The 17589-nt window shown below is 44.4% G+C and overlaps 1 protein-coding gene across 4 annotated transcripts; it reads left to right on the top strand.

Annotated features, from left to right (window-relative positions):
* Window positions 1-17518, top strand: MTFR1L (mitochondrial fission regulator 1 like). 4 transcript variants are annotated; one of them, XR_015555816.1, is made up of 8 exons: window positions 1-89; window positions 2877-3019; window positions 3511-3615; window positions 12196-12305; window positions 12533-12744; window positions 14017-14338; window positions 16403-16729; window positions 17211-17518. XR_015555816.1 is itself a non-coding variant. In XM_087446542.1 (7 exons), exons 2-7 carry the CDS (start codon window positions 2996-2998, stop codon window positions 16506-16508), a joined length of 843 nt encoding a protein of 280 aa, XP_087302668.1. In that variant the 5' UTR covers window positions 1-89; window positions 2877-2995; the 3' UTR covers window positions 16509-17518. The 4 variants fall into 4 exon arrangements, 3 of the variants coding, with proteins under 3 accessions (XP_087302668.1, XP_014639483.1, XP_087302667.1); XM_087446542.1 differs by having other exon boundaries at window positions 14053-14338; window positions 16403-17518; XM_014783997.2 differs by having other exon boundaries at window positions 16403-17518.
* Window positions 17519-17589: the final 71 nt, after the last annotated feature.

Raw genomic sequence — 17589 nt, 5'->3', positions numbered from 1 at the left:
GTCAGCGGAAGTGAGGGCGGTTGGGGCGGGGCGCCCCGCTGTGGTAGGAGGGGCCGTGAGGTGAGTGAGTACCGGAGCCGGAGTCTGAGGTGAGACTAGGTCTGAGGGCCGCCCCGAAGGCGGGAGCGCGGCTTTCCGGCCGGCTGTCGACGCGGCCTACTGCCGGGCGTTGTGCGAAGCCGCGGCTCCTGTTCCCGCGCCAGTTCTCGCGGGAGCTGGTGTTGTCCGCCTCGTTTGGCAGGGGGTGTTAGTTGAGTCCCCAAGGGGTGGTTGCTCGCCCGAGTCACCCAGCTCCGGTGGCCGAGCTCCACTAGAGGCTTGTCCTTTCGGCCGCCTCCTCGCTCCGTCTGGGACCCGGCCCCGGGCCTGTGGTCCACGGGCCGCCGGGCCGGCGGCGAGAACTTGGCCGACCTTGGCCTGTGGGGGCGGGCGGTGGCGGGGGAGGGGAGGCGCGTCCGCAGCTGCTGGGGGCCCGCGCGGGCTGTCCGCTCGGCGAAGTTCCAGCGAGCGCGGCGGCCTCCGCGGGGCGCCCGGGACCCCGGGGCGATGAGACCAGCCCTGCTCTGGAGGGGCGGCCGTGTGTAAACGGGTCGTGACAGCAGCCTGGAGAGGGGCTGTGGGAGCGCGGAGCTGGGAAGACCCAGCGCGCGCTGTCTTCTTCCAGCCAGTGACCCGGGCGGGAGGGGGTGGGGAGCTTCAGGCCTCGGTCAGTGTTCTCGTTCATCCGTGTCGTAATTGACCCATCGTTTAAGCGCCTGTTAGGTACCAGGCGGGCACTGTGCTGTGCCTGGGGAAGTCCCTGCCCTGCGGACAAGCAGCAGATGACAGTTCCCTAATTACTCTTGTGAGAGGACTCCCAAGGAAATGCGGGGTGCTGGGGGTGACAGTAAAGGAGCTGACTGTCAGAGAAGGGGAGGCGATGCTTGAGCTGAGCTCCGAAAAATGACTGAGAATGAGCTTTCTCAAGAGGGTGCTGGTGGTGTTTCACGCAGAGGGAGTAGTGTGGACAAGGCCTCTGAGGTGGTGTGTTGGGGGCTGAAAGGCAGCCAGTGTGGCTGAAGGGCAAGGGGATCACAGGCGGGGTCTGTTAAGTGTGCAGGGGCCAGATGTAGGCCTTGTGGGCTGCGGTGAGTGTGGTCCAGGCAGGGCAGAGAGTTTGGTCTGGTGAAGTTGGGACTGATTGTGGAGGGCTCTGCAGGACGTGCTGAAAAGTCTAGATTTTATCCCGTTACCTCTGGCAAGGCTGTAGGGGTTTTAAACATAGGAACAATGTGACTAGCAATGTGTTCTAGGAAGGTCCCTCTGGCTGTTGTGAGAGGTCCACCTGAGTCTTGGGAGGTAAGTTCTGCCAGGAAGCGGCTGCAGTGACTGAAGTGAGAAACACAGGGAAGCACTGTTATGTGGAGCTTGTGGGAGGCATTGACATTCAGCACAGAGCCTAGCACATAGAGGGACTTGGATAAAAGGCTTGTACTGTGCTGAGAAGTTGAGCCCATGCAGGAGGCAGCAGGATCTGGGCAGATTTAAAGTGCTTTCTGCTGCATGACCACTGAGTCATGACCTGAGACAAGTCCCTTCTTCTCGCCAGCTTCCTTTCCTCATAGCGTAAAGAGTGATAACTCCTCTCCCAAAGGTGAAGGACTACAAGGGAGGTTTCCAGAAAGAGCTGCTTTGGTCAGTCCAGTCCATCCCCTGTTGAGAGCCTGCCCTTGACTCCCCAGTGACCTCACCCGGGCATTCCCAGCCCTCATGACTTGATCCCCAATTTACCTTTGCGCCTTATCCACTCTGCTCCTCTTTACATCTCTCTCGCCTTCCTGTCCTGGATCTGTGCTGTTACTGTTTTTCTTCCCTTCCTACCTCCTCTGAACTCATCATGGGGCCTTGGGACCAGGGGGCTGAACTCACCTGGCTACTTGCCTAGTGTGCTTTTCTTAAGCAGTGATATTCAGCCTCTTCTAGAATTATGTATTCAGGTACTCTCTCTCTTCTAGATTGTGAGTTTCTTGAGAGGATGGCTGTGTCTTACTCCTTCCATAGCCCCTACATTGCCCAGCACAGGGCCTGGCACAGAGTGGGTATTGTTAGTGTTTGATGAACAAGGGAATGAATGAGCTCATTGATTGCATCTGCTCACCATGCAAGGGCAGCTGTGAGGAATCTAGGCAGGAGTGACTTCACCCATCTGTGTCATGTTTTAACAGTTCATTAAGCACTTTAAAATCCCCTATTCCATTGAATGATCCTTAAGGTAACCTAGAGTGGCAGCTTTTCTTGTCCTCTTTTTACAAATGAAGAAACCAACATTCAGAAAGGTTAAGTGACTTGCCTAAGGCTACAAGACCAGTAGATGGCTGAGCGAGGATAAAAATTTTTTGCTCTTCTCCCTGTAGTCTAGTAGACTGAGATTGGCTAGAGCTGGCTGTTCATTCTCCCATTGTCTATTTTGCCTCTCTCCCTTGAGGGGGTGGGTGTGGGGGTCCCAGCAGTGCTAGGCTGAGAGGCACATGCTGGGCTTTTACATCTCATCTTCAAGGATGAATGCTGGGCTTGGATGATATCTACAATTTGGCTTTCCCATGAGCTTTTTAACTACCAAAGGGTTCTATTTACATCTTTAGAAGTTTTGCCTCAGGAAACCTAAGGGCCCGGGAAGGCTCCCAGAGTTGGCCAAGCTCATGTAGCAAGTCTGGAACAGAACCTTTAAGGGTCTAGATTTGGAGAAACCACTGTTGAGTGAGGGCAGCCTTTTGGGCTGGTTTTCTCCCCTGTGAAATGTCAGAGAAGCCTTGGTGTTAGTCATGGCTCTACAGGGCCTGGTTTCGTGGGGCTTGTGTGGTGGCCATTGAGTCCCCACTGTGGGGGTTGTTTCATAGAAGAGAAGTCTGGTGTTCCCTAAGATGGCCTGATATGAGAGAGTCACGCCTCCCACCTCCCCGAGCCCCCAGAGCTGCCCTGTGGCTGCCTTCTCCTTCAAGTTCAGGAGCCAGTTGAAATGTCGGAAATGGAAGCCAACGTGGTAAGCGGCATTCCCTGCGGGGGTGTGGGTGGAAGGCTGAGCACTGGGCTTGCTGAAGTTCTGAGACCCTCCAGTTAATTATTCTTTTCCCCTGGAGGCCTGGAACTGGAGGGAGGCCACCCCCCCACAGGCAGAACCAACTATGATCTTGGGGCCATTAAGGAGTCAGTGTGTTTCTGCCTTTCTGTGCAGAGGGAAGGGAGAGAAGCCTGGATGATCCCTACACCTAGCTAATTCCTCACCCCTTCACTGGACCCTCCCAACCTTGACTGTGCCCTGGCAGCAGCAGGTGCACCCTTAGGTGGCTGGCCAAGGTGAAGGCTGGCGACTGGGAAACCTGCCCTCACTCATAATTGAGACCTGACTTACTCCATAGGGTGCCCTGTCCCTGGGATTGGGGAATTCAGTCTCCCTGCTAAAGGGAATAGGACGGGGACAGTAGCTGGACTCATCTCTGAGGTTGTGGCTGTCCCTATCTTTCTCTGCTGTAGACCATCCCAATCTGGCAAAACAAGCCGCATGGGGCTGCTCGCAGTGTAGTGAGAAGGATCGGGACCAACCTGCCCCTGAAGCCATGTCCCCGGGCGTCCTTTGAGGTGAGTGGGCTGGATGGGCAGGGAGAGGAGAGACAGAGAGAGTATGGGAGGATGGTGCTGCTTCTGTGCCCGAGAATCCTCGGCATTGCCGAGGGAGGTTGCTTTGCTGGTCACTTTTTCATTTTGTCAAGAAATATTTATTAAGTGCTTATAATGGATTCTGGTCACTGTGCCTTCCTGATTGTACACAAACCTGTGACCACAACAGTCAGGCTTCCAATTTGCTCGTAAATTAATAATCTTGCGTCTTGGATGCCTCTGTTAAGTGACTCAGATTTCATCAGGTTCCAGCAATACAGTTTATCAGTGCAGGCCAAAGATCCTTGATGAACCAGACCTCCAGAATAGCCATGTCTGTGCTCTGAGGTATTTGCCTGCAACCCTGGCAGGTCCCCACTCAGGACACTGAGTGCTGTGTGTCACTGAGTTGAACTCTGCTTTTCTTCACCAGCCCTAAGACATGGCCACTTAGCCACCTATTTTTAGTGTTTCCCTGAGTCCATTACTCCCCATTCTCTTCTTTCTGGCCAAGTCTGGCCACTCCTTTACTGGGCTACTTCAGTTTTACCTCTGTGTCTAAGGGCCTTTAGCACCTACTCTGCAGCAGAGATTCTTGCCTGAGACCCCATTCTGCAGTGGAAAGCTAAATAGCATTTATTAGTCCCAGCTGCCTCCCTCTAAGAACTAATGGTTAAGCACTAGCTCCAGACTAGATGCCTAAGGTATGTTCCTTTGAGGAGCTGGGACACAAAAGAAATACTTCAGCTTTCTGCCTACACAGAGGAGATAGAAATATATGCCTGAAAAGATGTGGGCCCAGGTGGATACAGAAATCAAGCAGTTGAATTTGTATATCAGGTGCTGAGCTGCGAAGTCTGTGTAGGAGCTGGATCTGGAGTCAGAAGTGGTGTCAGGGTTGGTATGAGAGTCAGGAATGGGGTTGGGGATGGGCGGTGAGGGGGCTGCCCCCTGACCCAGATTTCTAGTTATCAAGAATTGCCCAAAGAGCCTGGGCAGGATGTGGCCCTAGCTGCCTCAAGCATCAGAAACAAAGGGAAGCACAGCTAAGGAGCGTGAGAGACTCAGTGGAGGTTGCCCCACACCCCGCTATAACCTGTCCAGTCCTTTGGCCAGATACCGCTGGGCAGAGACAATTAAGGGCATAAGCTCCCACAGAGAAGGAGCATGCGTGAGTAGTAGTAGTAATACTAGCTAACATTTACTGAGCACATACTATGTGCCAGGCACTATGCTAAGTACTTTATATATGTTAACTCATTTAATTGCCAATAGCAGAGGAGCATTCTGGCTAATCAGGGAAAGCACATGGAGGCCTCCCCTAAATGGCTCATCTTGTTTTTTTTTTTAAAGATTTTATTTATTTATTTTTCCCCCAAAGCCCCAGTACATAGTTGTCTGTCATAGCTGCACATCCTTCTAGTTGCTGTATGTGGGACGCGGCCTCAGCATGGCCGGAGGAGCGGTGCCTCGGCGCGCACCCGGGATCCGAACCCGGGCCGCCGGCAGCGGAGAGCACGCACTTAACCGCTAAGCCACGGGGCCGGCCCTAAATGGCTCATCTTAGCAGTAGCTCCTGGGTTAGTAGAAGTCCTCCTCTGTAACCTTGGAGAATCACTTCACTCCTTTAAGACCCAGCTTCCCTATCTAAAAGCCAGAGCCATCAACTCCTGATCCACCTACCAAACAATCTGTAGCAGAAACATCTGAATTTAACTCATGTATAGGTGGGTTTTTGAGAAATTATCCCTGGATTTCTGTTGTAATTACCTTAAATATTATTTAAGGGAATCTTGCTGATTTGTTTTATTTTTTAAATTACTCATATAAAAATATTAAATTAAGGAAAATAAAAAGGAGAAAGGAAAGTAAATTACCTATAATTCACATAGTTATGACACAATAACTACTAATGTTTTGGTGTAGTTCTTTTTTTTTTTATGTTCGCCACCCAAAGACTAATTACCATCCGTCACCGTACACATGCGTCCTTATTACCCCTTTTACCCTCCTCCCTCTCCCCTTCCCCTCTGGTAACCATCAATCTAATCTCTGTATCTGTGTGTTTGTTATTTTTATCTTCCACCTATGAGTGAGATCATACGGTATTTGATTTTCTCTGTCTGACTTATTTCACTCAGCATCATACCCTCAAGGTCCATCCATGTTACCACAGATGGCAAGATTTCATCTTTTTTATGACTGAGTAGTATTCCATTGTGTTAATATACCACATCTTCTTTATCCATTCATCCATTGATGAGCACTTAGATTGCTGCCAAGTCTTGGCTATTGTGAATAATGCTGCAATGAATATAGGGGTGCATATCTTTTCACATTCATATTTTTGTGTTCTTTGGATGAATACCCAGAAGTGGAATAGCTGGATCATATGGTAGTTCTATTCTTAGTTTTTTGAAGAATCTCTGTCCTGTTTTCCATAGTGGCTGTGCCAGTTTACATTCCCACCAGCAGCGTATGAGGGTTCCCTTTTCTCCATATCCTCTCCAACACTTGTTATTTCTTATTTTGTTAATGATAGCCATTCTGATGGGCGTGAGGTGATATCTCATTGTAGTGTTAATTTTCATTTCCCTAATTATTAGTGATGTTGAACATCTTTGCATGTGCCTGTTGGCCATCTGTATATCTTCTTTGGAAAGATGTCTGTTCAGATCCTTTGCCCATTTTTTAATTGGATTGTTTGGGTTTTTTGTTATGGAGGTGTATGAGTTCTTTATATTTTGGATATTAACCCCTTATCAGATACATGATTTGCAAATATCTTCTCCCAGTTGTTAGGTTGTCTTTTCATTTTGTTGATTATTTCCTTTGCTGTGCAGAAGCTTTTTAGTTTGATGTAGTCCCATTTGTTTACCTTTCCTTTTGTTTCCCTTGTCTGGTGAGACATATTCAAAAAGATACTGCTAAGACCAGTGTCAGAGAACGTACTGCCCATGTTTTCTTCTAGAATTTTTATGGTTTCAGGTCTTACATTCAAGTCTGTAATCCATTTTAATTTTTGTGTGTGGTATAAGATAATGGACCGCTTTCATTTTTTTGCATGTAGCTGTCCAGTTTTCCTAACACCATTTATTGAAGAGACTTTCCTTTCTCCATCATATGTTCTTTGCTCCCTTGTCAAAAATTAGCTGTCCACAGATGAGTAGGTTTATCTATGGGCTCTTGATTCTGTTCCATTGATCTGTGTGTGTTTTTGTGCCGGTACCATGCTGTTTTGATTACTTTAGCTTGGTGGTATATTTTGAAATCAGGGAGTGTGATACCTCCAGCTTTGTTCTTTTTCTCAGGATTCCTTTGGCTATTTGGGGTCTTTTCTTGTTCCATATAAATTGTAGGATTCTTTGTTCTGTATCTGTGACAAATGTCACTGGGACTTTGACAGGGATTGCATTGAATCTGTAGATTGCTTTAGGCAGTATGGACATTTTTACTATGTTAATTCTTCCAATCCATGAGCATAAAATGTCTTTCCATTTCTTTGTGTTTTTGATTTCTTTCAACATGTTTTATAGTTTTCAGTGTTCAGGTGTTTCACCTCCTTAGTTAAATTTATTCCTAGGTATTTTATTCTTTTTGTTGTGATTGTAAATGGGATTGTATTCTTTTTTTTTTTAATTTTATTTATTTATTTTTCCCCTCAAAGCCCCAGTAGACAGTTGCATGTCATAGCTGCACATCCCTCCAGTTGCTGTATGTGGGACGCGGCCTCAGCATGGCTGGAGAAGCGGTGCGTCGGTGCGCGCCGGGGATCCGAACCCGGGCCGCCAGCAGCAAAGCGCGTGCACTTAACCGCTACACCACGGGGTCGGCCTTGGCATTGTATTCTTAATTTCTCTTTCTGCTATTTCATTATTAGTATATAGAAACGCAACTGATTTTTGTATGTTGATTTTGTATCCTGCAACTTTACTGTATTCATTTATTATTTTTGATAGTTTTTTGGTAGATTCTTTAGGGTTTTCTATATGTAAAATCATGTCATCTGCAAATAGTGACAGTTTTACTTCTTCCTTTCCAATTTGGATCCCTTTTATTTCTTTTTCTTGCCTGATTGCTCTAGCTAGGACTTCCAATACTATGTTAAATAAGAGTGGTGAAAGTGGGCATCCTTGTCTTGTTCCTATTCTTTAAGGATAGCTTTCAGTTTTTCTCCATATGGCCTTTATTATGTTGAGGTACTTGCCTTCTATACCCATTTTATTCAGAGTTTTTATCATAAGTGGATGCTGTATCTTGTCAAATGCTTTCTCTGCATCTATTGAGATGATCATGTGATTTTGTCTTCATTTTGTTAATGTGGTATATCACATTGATTGATTTGCAGATGTTGAAGCATCCCTGCATCCCTCAAATAAATCCCACTTGATCATGGTGTATCATCTTTGTAATGTATTATTGTATTTGATTTACTAGTATTTTGTTGAGGATTTTTACATCTATGTTCATCAGTGATATTGGCCTGTAATTTTCTTTTTTTATGGTGTTCTTGTCTGGCTTTGGTATCAGGGTAATGTTGGCCTTGTAGAATGAGTTAGGAAGCATCCCCTCCTCTTCAATTGTTTGAAAGAGTTTGAGAAGGATAGGTATTAAGTCTTCTTTGAATGTATTGGTAGAGTTCACCAGGGAAGCCATCTGGTCCTGGACTTTTGTTTCTTGTGAGGCTTTTGATTACTGTTTTGATCTCCTTACTAGTGATCAGTCTATTCAGATTCTCTATTTCTTCTTGATTCCATTTTGGAAAGCTGTATGATTATAAGAATTTATCCAGGGGCCGGCCTGGTGGCATAGTGATTAAGTTCACCTGTTCTGCTTTGGTGGCCCGGGGTTTGCTGGTTCAGATCCTGGGTGCGGACCTACTCACCACTCATCAAGCCTTGCTGAGTCGGCGTCCCGTATAGAAGAGCTACAACTCTACAGCTATGATACACAACTATGTACTGGGGCTGTGGGGAGAAAAAAGGAAAAAAAAAAAAAGGAGGAAGATTGGCAACAGATGTTCATGCAGGGCCAATCTTCCTCAAAAAAAAAAAAATTTATCCATTTCATCTAGATTATCCAATTTGTTGGCATATAGCTTTTCATAGTATTCTCTTATAATCCTTTGTATTTCTGTGGTGTACACTGTAATTTCTCTTCTTTCATTTCTGATTTTATTTATTTGAGCCTTCTCTTGTTTTCTTGGTGAGTCTAGCTAAAAGTTTGTCAATTTTGTTAACTTTTCAAAGAACCAGCTCTTAATTTCATTGATTTTTCTCTATTGTTTTTTTAGTCTCTATTTCATTTATTTCTGCTCTGATTTTCATTATTTCCTTCCTTCTACTGATTTTGGGCTTTGTTCTTCTTTTTCTAGTTCCTTTAGGAATACTGTTAGATTATTTGAGATTTTTCTTGTTTCTTGAGGTAGGCCTGTGTTGCTGTAAACTTTTCTCGTAGCACTGCTTTTGCTGTATACCATAAATTTTGGTATGTCATATTTTCATTTTCATTTGTCTCCAAGTATTTTTTGATTTCTCCTTTGATTTCTTCCTTGACCCAATAGTTGTTCAGTAGCATTTTGTTTAATCTCCACATATTTGTGGCTTTTCCAGTTTTCTTCTTGTAGTTGATGTCTAGTTTCATACTGCTGTGGTCAGAAAAGATGCTTGGTATTATTTCAGTCTTCTTAAATTTATTGAGACTTGTTTTGTGGCCTAAGATGTGATGTAACCTGGAGAATGTTCCATGTGTATTCAAAAAGAATGTGTATTCTTCAGTTTTGGGATGGAACGTTGTGTATGTATCTACTAAGTCCATCTGGTGTAATGTGTCATTTAAGGCCAGTGTTTCCTTATTGATCTTTTGTTTGATGTTCTATCCATTGATGTAAGTGGAGTGTTAAAGTTCCCTACTATTATTGTGTTACTGTCAATTTCTCCTTTTATGTCTGTTAATAACTGCTTTATATATTGAGGTGCTCCTATGTTGGGTGCATAGATATTTACAAGTGTTACGTCCTCTTGTTGGATTGTTCCCTTTATCATTATGTAGTGCCCTTCTTTGTCTCTTGTTATAGTTTTTGTTTTCAAGTCTATTTTGTCTGATATAAGTATTGCTACCCCAGCTTTCTTTTCATTTCCATTTGCATGGAGTATCTTTTTTAATCCCTTCACTTCCAGTTTGTGAGTGTTTTTAGGTCTGAAGTGTGTCTCTTGTATGCAGCTTATATATGGGTCTTGTTTTTTCATCTGTTCAGCCACCCTATGTCTTTTGATTGGAGCATTTAGTCCATTGACATTTAAAGTGGCTACTTATAAGTATGTACTTACTGACATTTTATTACTTTTTTTCTGGTTGTTTTAGTAGTAGTTCTCTGTTGCTTTTTTGTTCTCTTGCTCACTTCCCTTGTGATTTGATGGCTTTCTTTGGTATTATGTTTGGATTCCTTTCTATTTTTTTGTCTGTTTATTATAGGTTTCTGGTTTGTGATTACCATGAGGTTCATATATAATAACCTATGTAAATAGCAATCTATATTAAGTTGATGGTCTCTTAAGTTTGACCTCTTACTAAAAGCCCACATTTTATGTTCTTGATATTATATTTAACCTCTTTTTGTGTGTGTGTGTATCCCTTTAACCTCTTATCATGGAGATAGATATTTTTAGTACTTTTGTCTTTTGACCTTCATACTAGCTTTATAGGTGGTTGATCCACTACCTTTACTGTATATTTGCCATTGCCAGTGATTTTTTTTCTTTGATAATTTTCTTATTCCTATTGGTGGCTTTTCTTTTCCACTTAAATAAATCTCTTTACATTTCTTGTAAGGCCTGTTTAGTAGTAATAAAACTCCTGTAGTTTTTGCTTGTTGGGAAAACTCTCTCTCCGTCCATTCTGAATGAGAACCTTGCCAGGTAGAGGATTCTTGGCTGTAGGTTTTTTCCTTTCAGTACTTTGAATATATTTTGCCACTCCCTTCTAACCTGTAAGGTTTCTGCTGAGAAGTCAGCTGATAGCCTTATGGGGTTTTCTTTATATGTAACTTGCTGCCTTTCTCTTGCAGCTTTTAGGATTCTCTATTTAGTTCTTGACATTTTAATTATAATGTGTCTTGGTGTGGGCCTCTTGGGGATCATCTTGTTTAGTGTTCTCTGTGCTTCCTCTACCTGGATGTCTGTTTCCTTCCTCAGGTTAGGGAAGTTTTCAGCTATTATTTCTTCAAATATGTTCTCTGCCCCCTTTGTCTCTCTCTTCTCTTTCTGGGACACCTATAATACGGATGTTAGTATGCTTGATGTTGTCCCAGAGGTCCCTTTGTCCTCATTATTTTTAATTCATTTTTCTTTTTTCTATTCAGCTTAGGTGATTTCCTCAACTCTTTCTTCTAGGTCACTGATCCATTCTTTTGTGTCATCTACTCTGCTGTTGATTCCCTCTAGTGAATTTTTAATTTCCATTATTGTATTCTTCAGTTCTGATTGGTTGTTTATATTTCCCAATCCTTTGTTGAAATTCTTTTCCATCTTTTTCTAGATGTATATTTTTTGCTTTGTTCTAATGATAGTTACCATATGATTGAATCCTCCTACTTTTTCATTTAACATAGTGTCACTCAGCCTCTCTAGTCCCTGGTTGTTGTTCATTTGGGTTTGACGGGCTATTTTAAGGAATCCTGCTATGATTCCTTTTGTATAATTAATCATGTCTTTTTATGTAAATCTAAATATTCAAATTATCAAGTTTGCTTAAAACAGTGTAGATCCCAATTAGCTACAAAGGTGTTATAAAGAGTTAGCCAGGAGAAACTTCCTGTTGATGTAACAGATTGTTGATGTCTTTGCACCTGTATTCTCACAACCAGAGGGCAAGATGCTCTTAGACAGTGGCCATCTCTGTTAAAAGGTAACTCTGGCCAGTCCCACTGAAGACCCCTTTGCTCTAGCCAGGGGTCAGCAAACTTTTTCTTTAAAGGGCCAGAGTAAATATTTTAGGCTGTGGGCTATAACAGTCTCTGTGACAACTACTCACTTTTGCAGTTGTAGCTTAAAAGCAACCACAGACAATACATAAATGAATGGGTGTGACTGTTCTTCCAATATAACTTTATATATAAAAACAGGCCCCATCCCTGCTCTAGGCCACCGTGTTTTGTTTGGAGGATACAACAGCCTCATAATTGGTCTCTTCAACCTCCCATCCATGTACCACACAGCAGTAGAATATTAAAACCTAAAATCTGATCCTTAATTACTTAAAAGCTTCCAGTGGCTCATTATTGGTCTTAGAATCAAAGCTCCTAATTCACTTTCTAACCTCTCACAATCCCCCCTTATCCTCCATTCCACCCATGCTGAACTATTTGTAATCTCAGAGACTCTCTTGCTTCTGGCCTCTTATTCAAGCTATTTCCAACCAATTCAGAACTCTCTTCTCCCTCCTCTAGAAAACCTTCCTGACACCCAGTGCTGGATTAGGTGCCCCTCCTATGTATTTTGCAGTCTCTCATTATCTCATCATGATGTCAGTAAATGTTTGTTGATGAATTTTGCTTCTCTATAGACCCTGCCCAACATCTCTGACCTGTGTCTAAGGGATGTGCCCCCAGTCCCTACTCTGGCTGACATCGCCTGGATTGCCGCAGATGAAGAGGAGACATATGCCCGGGTCAGGTAGTTGAGGCAATAGCTGGTCTGCTGGGGAATGGGAAGCTTCTTCCCATTCGAGGTGGTAGGCAGCAGGGAGAGTGCTTGTGAGGCTGAAGGCAATAGGAATGAGAGCTGTGGGCTCAGAGTGGGAGCAGAATCTGGCTGTGTTACTCTTGTAGGGTGAAGGAATTTTAGAAGGGGTGCAGTGGCCAGCTGTCTCTGACTGACATACTTGTCTTTCCCTGGTCCAGAAGTGATACACGCCCCCTGAGGCACACCTGGAAGCCTAGCCCTCTGATTGTCATGCAGCGCAATGCCTCAGTGCCCAACCTGCGTGGGTCCGAGGAGAGACTCTTGGCCTTGAAGAAGCCAGCCTTGCCAGCCCTAAGCCGCACCACAGAGCTGCAGGATGAGCTGAGCCACCTGCGCAGCCAGATTGCTAAGATAGTGGCAGCTGATGCAGGTAGGAGCCCCTGAGCCAGGGCCAGAATATAGCAGGCAATTCCTTTTCCCCTGGCTTTTGGACAGGATAGGGGTAAGGAAATAATGGTTGTTGTTCAGGGGGACTTAGGCACAGGGCTCTGGGGTTGCCCTGAGGCTTGTCTAGCCTGTCATACTCCTTAGATAATTTCCATCAGCCATTTTGGGCTGATGGGTTTCGTTAGCAACAAAATCTTCTCATAATCTGTGATCTCAGGCAGATTCCATCCCTTGGCCACAAAAACGAACACCCTCCTCCTCCAAGTGTCTTTAAGATCACGTCTTTCATGAGCCCTGAGCAGCTTTCCTTTCCAATATGAAAAATAAGCATTTCCCACCAAGAGACTTATCCCCTATAAGCACCAATCTTCCCTTTCCTTATCCTATCTACTAGAGCCCACCTCTCCATCCCTCTACCCTTCTGTCTGCAGTTAAGGCAGAACCACTGGAAATGAATGGGAGTCTGTCTTGGCCAGCAGCATGAAACACCAACAGGTGGATCTCTCCCAAGATACTCAGGGTTTATCCTCATATTCATCCCATCCTCATTTTTTTTGCTCCTTGTTGACTCAAAGTCATAGCTTCCAAACCTTATCAGTTGGTAGAACACATGAAAATCATGGTGTTTTCTTTGAAACCTTCATCTACTTAATTCCCTCATATGGCAGTTTTATAGAGGAATTGCACTTGAATTTTCCATTTATATTTATTGGCTACTTTTATGTCATCCAAGAGACAAGCTAAAGTAGTTTGTGAAAAATCAGGGAGTGTTTCTTAGAAACTGAGAAGATTCTCTCCATTAAAATTTGGGAAACTAGGAGGACCATCCCCATTCTATTTTTGCTACAGAACACTTCTTCCTGTCACAGATAGCAAAAAAAGGAGCACAGTTAGAAGCATTAGCCCAGTTAGAGAAAAGAACAAATTCAGGCCTTGATTCTGTCACTGTTGCTTCTGTCTAAATTCCGTAGCTCACTGCAGAATGGGAGCCTTTAGGAGCCAAAGCCTTTATGCAGTGGGTTTTTCTGCCCTCTGGAATACTGGAAGAGCCCAGTGCTCCTACATCTTGTTGAGATCCTGAGAGGGGAGGGTAGTGGAGGAACCTTCCACCGGCTTACAGATACCATCCTGGGCTCTCCCAGGATGTCGTGGTGTCAGCCCAGGAAATGAATGTTTATAGGCAGTGCTTGTGAGAAGACGTTTCTGCTGTATTCTAGCCCCAATGTCCATCCATGCCTGTTGTTTTCTCTTTCAGCTTCGGCTTCATTAACACCAGATTTCTTATCTCCAGGAAGTTCAAATGTCTCTTCTCCCTTACCTTGTTTTGGATCCTCATTCCACTCTACAACTTCCTTTGTCATTAGTGACATCACTGAGGAGACTGAGGTAGAGGTCCCTGAGCTTCCATCAGTCCCCCTGCTTTGTTCTGCCAGCCCTGAATGTTGCAAACCAGAACACAGAGCTACCTGCAGCTCGTCTGAGGAGGATGACTGTGTCTCTCTGTCCAAGGCCAGCAGCTTTGCAGATATGATGGGAATCCTGAAGGACTTTCACCGGATGAGACAGAGCCAAGATCTGTAAGTATTTGATAATGAGCTCTAGTGATCTATTTACTGTTAACTTGCCCGTGGCCAATGATCTAATAGAAGGTACTTACATAGTAAGTCCTCAGTAGTAGCCATGTGTTACTCCGTTTACAAAGCTTACTACCTGCTTGCTAATGCCTGGGACCCCAGTTTGAGGAAAGAGCAACACTTTACATTTGGTTGGGGTGATCTAACCCAACCAAGTATTAGACTAGTAGGGATTTTATAAGACGGCTCATCTAATCCAACTTCTGTCCCCCAGGGTGGACCTCATCACTTCAGTTCTCATGTTGCTAGTGACAGTGTCCCCAGGCCCTACCCTTCAAAGTGGGTTGCATAATACTCAAATTGGTAAACTTTTTTGGCGGAAGGAGAATTTTCTAAAGTGGGAATTTCTGTCTTAAAATACAGTGGTCCCTTATGCAAACCAACCCTGCAAATTCAGAGATTTGAGAACAAGGTTTTCGAGACTCATAGGTAGTTCTTAAACCTAGCTGTCCTTCAGAATTGCTCAGATTTGTTAAAAATACACCTTAAACTTACTAAAGCAGAACCCTCAAGGAGTGGAGCATGAGGAAATTTGGGAAATACCTACCTTGAGAAACTCATCTAGCAGAGAAGCCCTAGAGCTCCAGCTGGAGGAAGTGTTTCTCCAAGTGTGGTCTGAGCACCTGCATCAGATGCACCAGAGGAGCTTGTTCAAGTGCAGGTTCCTGGGCATGGAAACATTTAAGTTTGACATCCAGACCCCAAAGGCCAGAGGCCTGAGTGTGCAGCTGTATTTGTTAATGCAGATAAAAATGCTGTTTGGAGGTGCTGGGAGGTGAGGTCTCTCTCCTGAGTTGAAGTTCCTGTTGAAGGGAAGGTTAACTCACCTTGTGCAAGAATCCCTTTGTGTCTGTGGCCCCATTTCCCTCTGAAAACAAGACAAGGCTAAGTGACTCCCTCATTGCTTCCTGGTAGTTGATCCTTTGGGGAAGTCACTTTTACCTTCCTTCTCTGGCCCTAGCGAGGCTGGTCATACTGACCAGTTCTTTCCCGCATTCCCAAATTCAGCTGCTGCTGCTTCTGGGCTGCCCTAAGCCTTTTTCTTCTGGTCAATGTTTTATAGATTGACTCTCAAACTTTCTTTTACTTGCCTCTTTGACCATATTAGATCCAAGCCCCTCCTTCCATTCGTGTCTTGGGGATCTTTTCTCCCTTGTTAATAGAAGGAGCTGGGTTGATGACTAAGAATGGGAAAGTAGCCCCATCAGCAAAGGTTCAGAAGTGTAACAGACTGAAGGCAATTCCTCTTGTTTTTGCTTTCGAGGTTTAATTATCAACCTTGGCTCTTACGTCTAGCCTAATGACCAGTAAATATGTATGAGGATATATGTATGTAAGTTCACTAGAATTTCATGCAACTATTTTCCAGGTATCTAGGACACTCTTTTATGATGTATCAGGCAATTTGAACATACCCCAATCTGGAGTTGGTTTTGTTCCCACAGGTCCCTTATGATGTGAACATTTTACTATAAATTCTAGACCTCTTATAAAAAATCTCACAGCTCCCCTGATGGGGAGACAGGGCAGTAGGAAATCCTTAGCACACCTTTTCCCCAGAACTAATAAAGGTCAGAATAGCCAAGAGTCATTAGTCACTTCCACTGCTGACCTGGGGAAATGCTACCAAGAAAAGATAGTGCCAGAAGGTGGGAGCAGAAGCCTAACCACCACAGGCCAACTCTAACTGGTTGATGGTCCTTTACTTTGCCCACATTTTATAGCCATTTCAGGAAATAGTAAAGCATTCTAGTTAAGAAATGAGATCTCCAACCAGCTAGCTTGGTTTTGGACTCTGGATTCACCACTTACCAGCTGAGCGATTAGTGACTTTGGGAAAACTGCATAACCTTTCTGTGCTTTAGTTTCCTTATTTGTAAAAAAGGGATTGTAATAGTACCTACCCCATAAGATTGTTGTGAGGATTGAGATTGTATTCAAAGACACTAAACACTGCCCAGGACAAAGTAAATACTCAGTAAATATAAGCTGTTATTGTCTCTCTAGGAATCGGAGTTTATTGAAGGAGGAGGACCCTGCAGTCCTTATCTCCGAGGTCCTAAGAAGGAAGTTTGCTCTGAAGGAAGAAGATATCAGTAGAAAAGGAAACTGACTGCACTCAGCTCTGCAAACTCAGCCTCATGCTCCTGGAATTCCTTCAATAGCTGCCTTCCTCACCGCAGATGTTTCTGCCTCTCAATTAGAAACCTTCTGCAACAGTCTTGCCGAAAGCTAGAGCTTGGACTGAAAGAGAAGAGCTGGATTATACGTTTCCCATACTTTAAACCTTAGCGGAAAGCTAAGGCCTGTTTTTAGCTGAGACACTTTTTACAGGTAAATATATAGGTTGGAATGTTTCAGTCTAAAGGGTGAGATAGAATTTCTGGTTTTTCCTTGCTCCTGTGTGAAAATAGGTCCTAAATGAATGAGTGACTTCACTGCATTAGACCCCATAACTGGTCTCACCGCACACTTTGTGCCCAGCTGTCACTCACTCTCAGCAGCTTCCTTGCAGCAGAGCAGGGCTGAGGGGAGGGAGCTATAAATGTTGATGTACATGTTCACAGGGCAGGGAAAATCTTATGCTGCTCCATCATAAACTGACACCAATGCCCAGCAATCACCCTCTCCCCCTTTCCTGTCCAACACCTATTTAGAGGTTGGGCCACTGGACCAGCTAACACTTGGGCTGCTGCTGGGAGGCCTGGGCTGTTTTTTTCTTAAATATATTTTGTAATACTGTACAACCAAATCTACCCTCTAAGGCCTTGGGGCATCATCAGTTCCACTGATTGAAAACTCTTTCTCTTCCAAGGACTTTAGTTTAAGCCCAGCAGGAAAGAGAAATGGGGAGGGGAGAGAGAGTACCATCCTTCTTCCAGGCCTGTGACTGCTCCTTTGTGTTAGGCCAAGGTTTGTACCTGCCACACCATGCATGACTCAGACGCCCTCAGGTCCCTTTCTCTATGGTATGTATCCTGTGTGTGTTTGAGTTGAAGCACTACCTGACATTAAAGGAAGGATTTGGAGAGAGAGTGCATTTGCTGTGTCTTATCTCTGAGTTGTGATCACCTTTTTAAGGTATGTGAACTTTTATAATAAACTAACTCCTGGCTTCCTCTCTTTCCTTATAAGGTCCTCCCTTTATAAGAGAAAACTTCCCTAAGGAGCCTCTTGTCCCTTTCTGTAGAGAG

Source organism: Ceratotherium simum, chromosome 22 (genome assembly GCF_057802395.1).
Source record: "Ceratotherium simum simum isolate JZ-2026a chromosome 22, ASM5780239v1, whole genome shotgun sequence".
Taxonomy (NCBI): Eukaryota; Metazoa; Chordata; class Mammalia; order Perissodactyla; family Rhinocerotidae; genus Ceratotherium; species Ceratotherium simum.
This window is presented reverse-complemented; position numbering and strand designations above follow the sequence as displayed.

What these genes read in the sequence shown, in the direction of transcription:
- MTFR1L (XM_014783997.2), top strand. Translation starts at nt 2,996, where the DNA reads ATGTCGGAAATGGAAGCCAACGTG. An exon ending in GATAGTGGCAGCTGATGCAG is followed by an intron (nt 12,745 to 14,016) that starts GTAGGAGCCCCT and finishes TTTCTCTTTCAG; the next exon opens with CTTCGGCTTCATTAACACCA. An exon ending in ATGAGACAGAGCCAAGATCT is followed by an intron (nt 14,339 to 16,402) that starts GTAAGTATTTGA and finishes TTGTCTCTCTAG; the next exon opens with GAATCGGAGTTTATTGAAGG.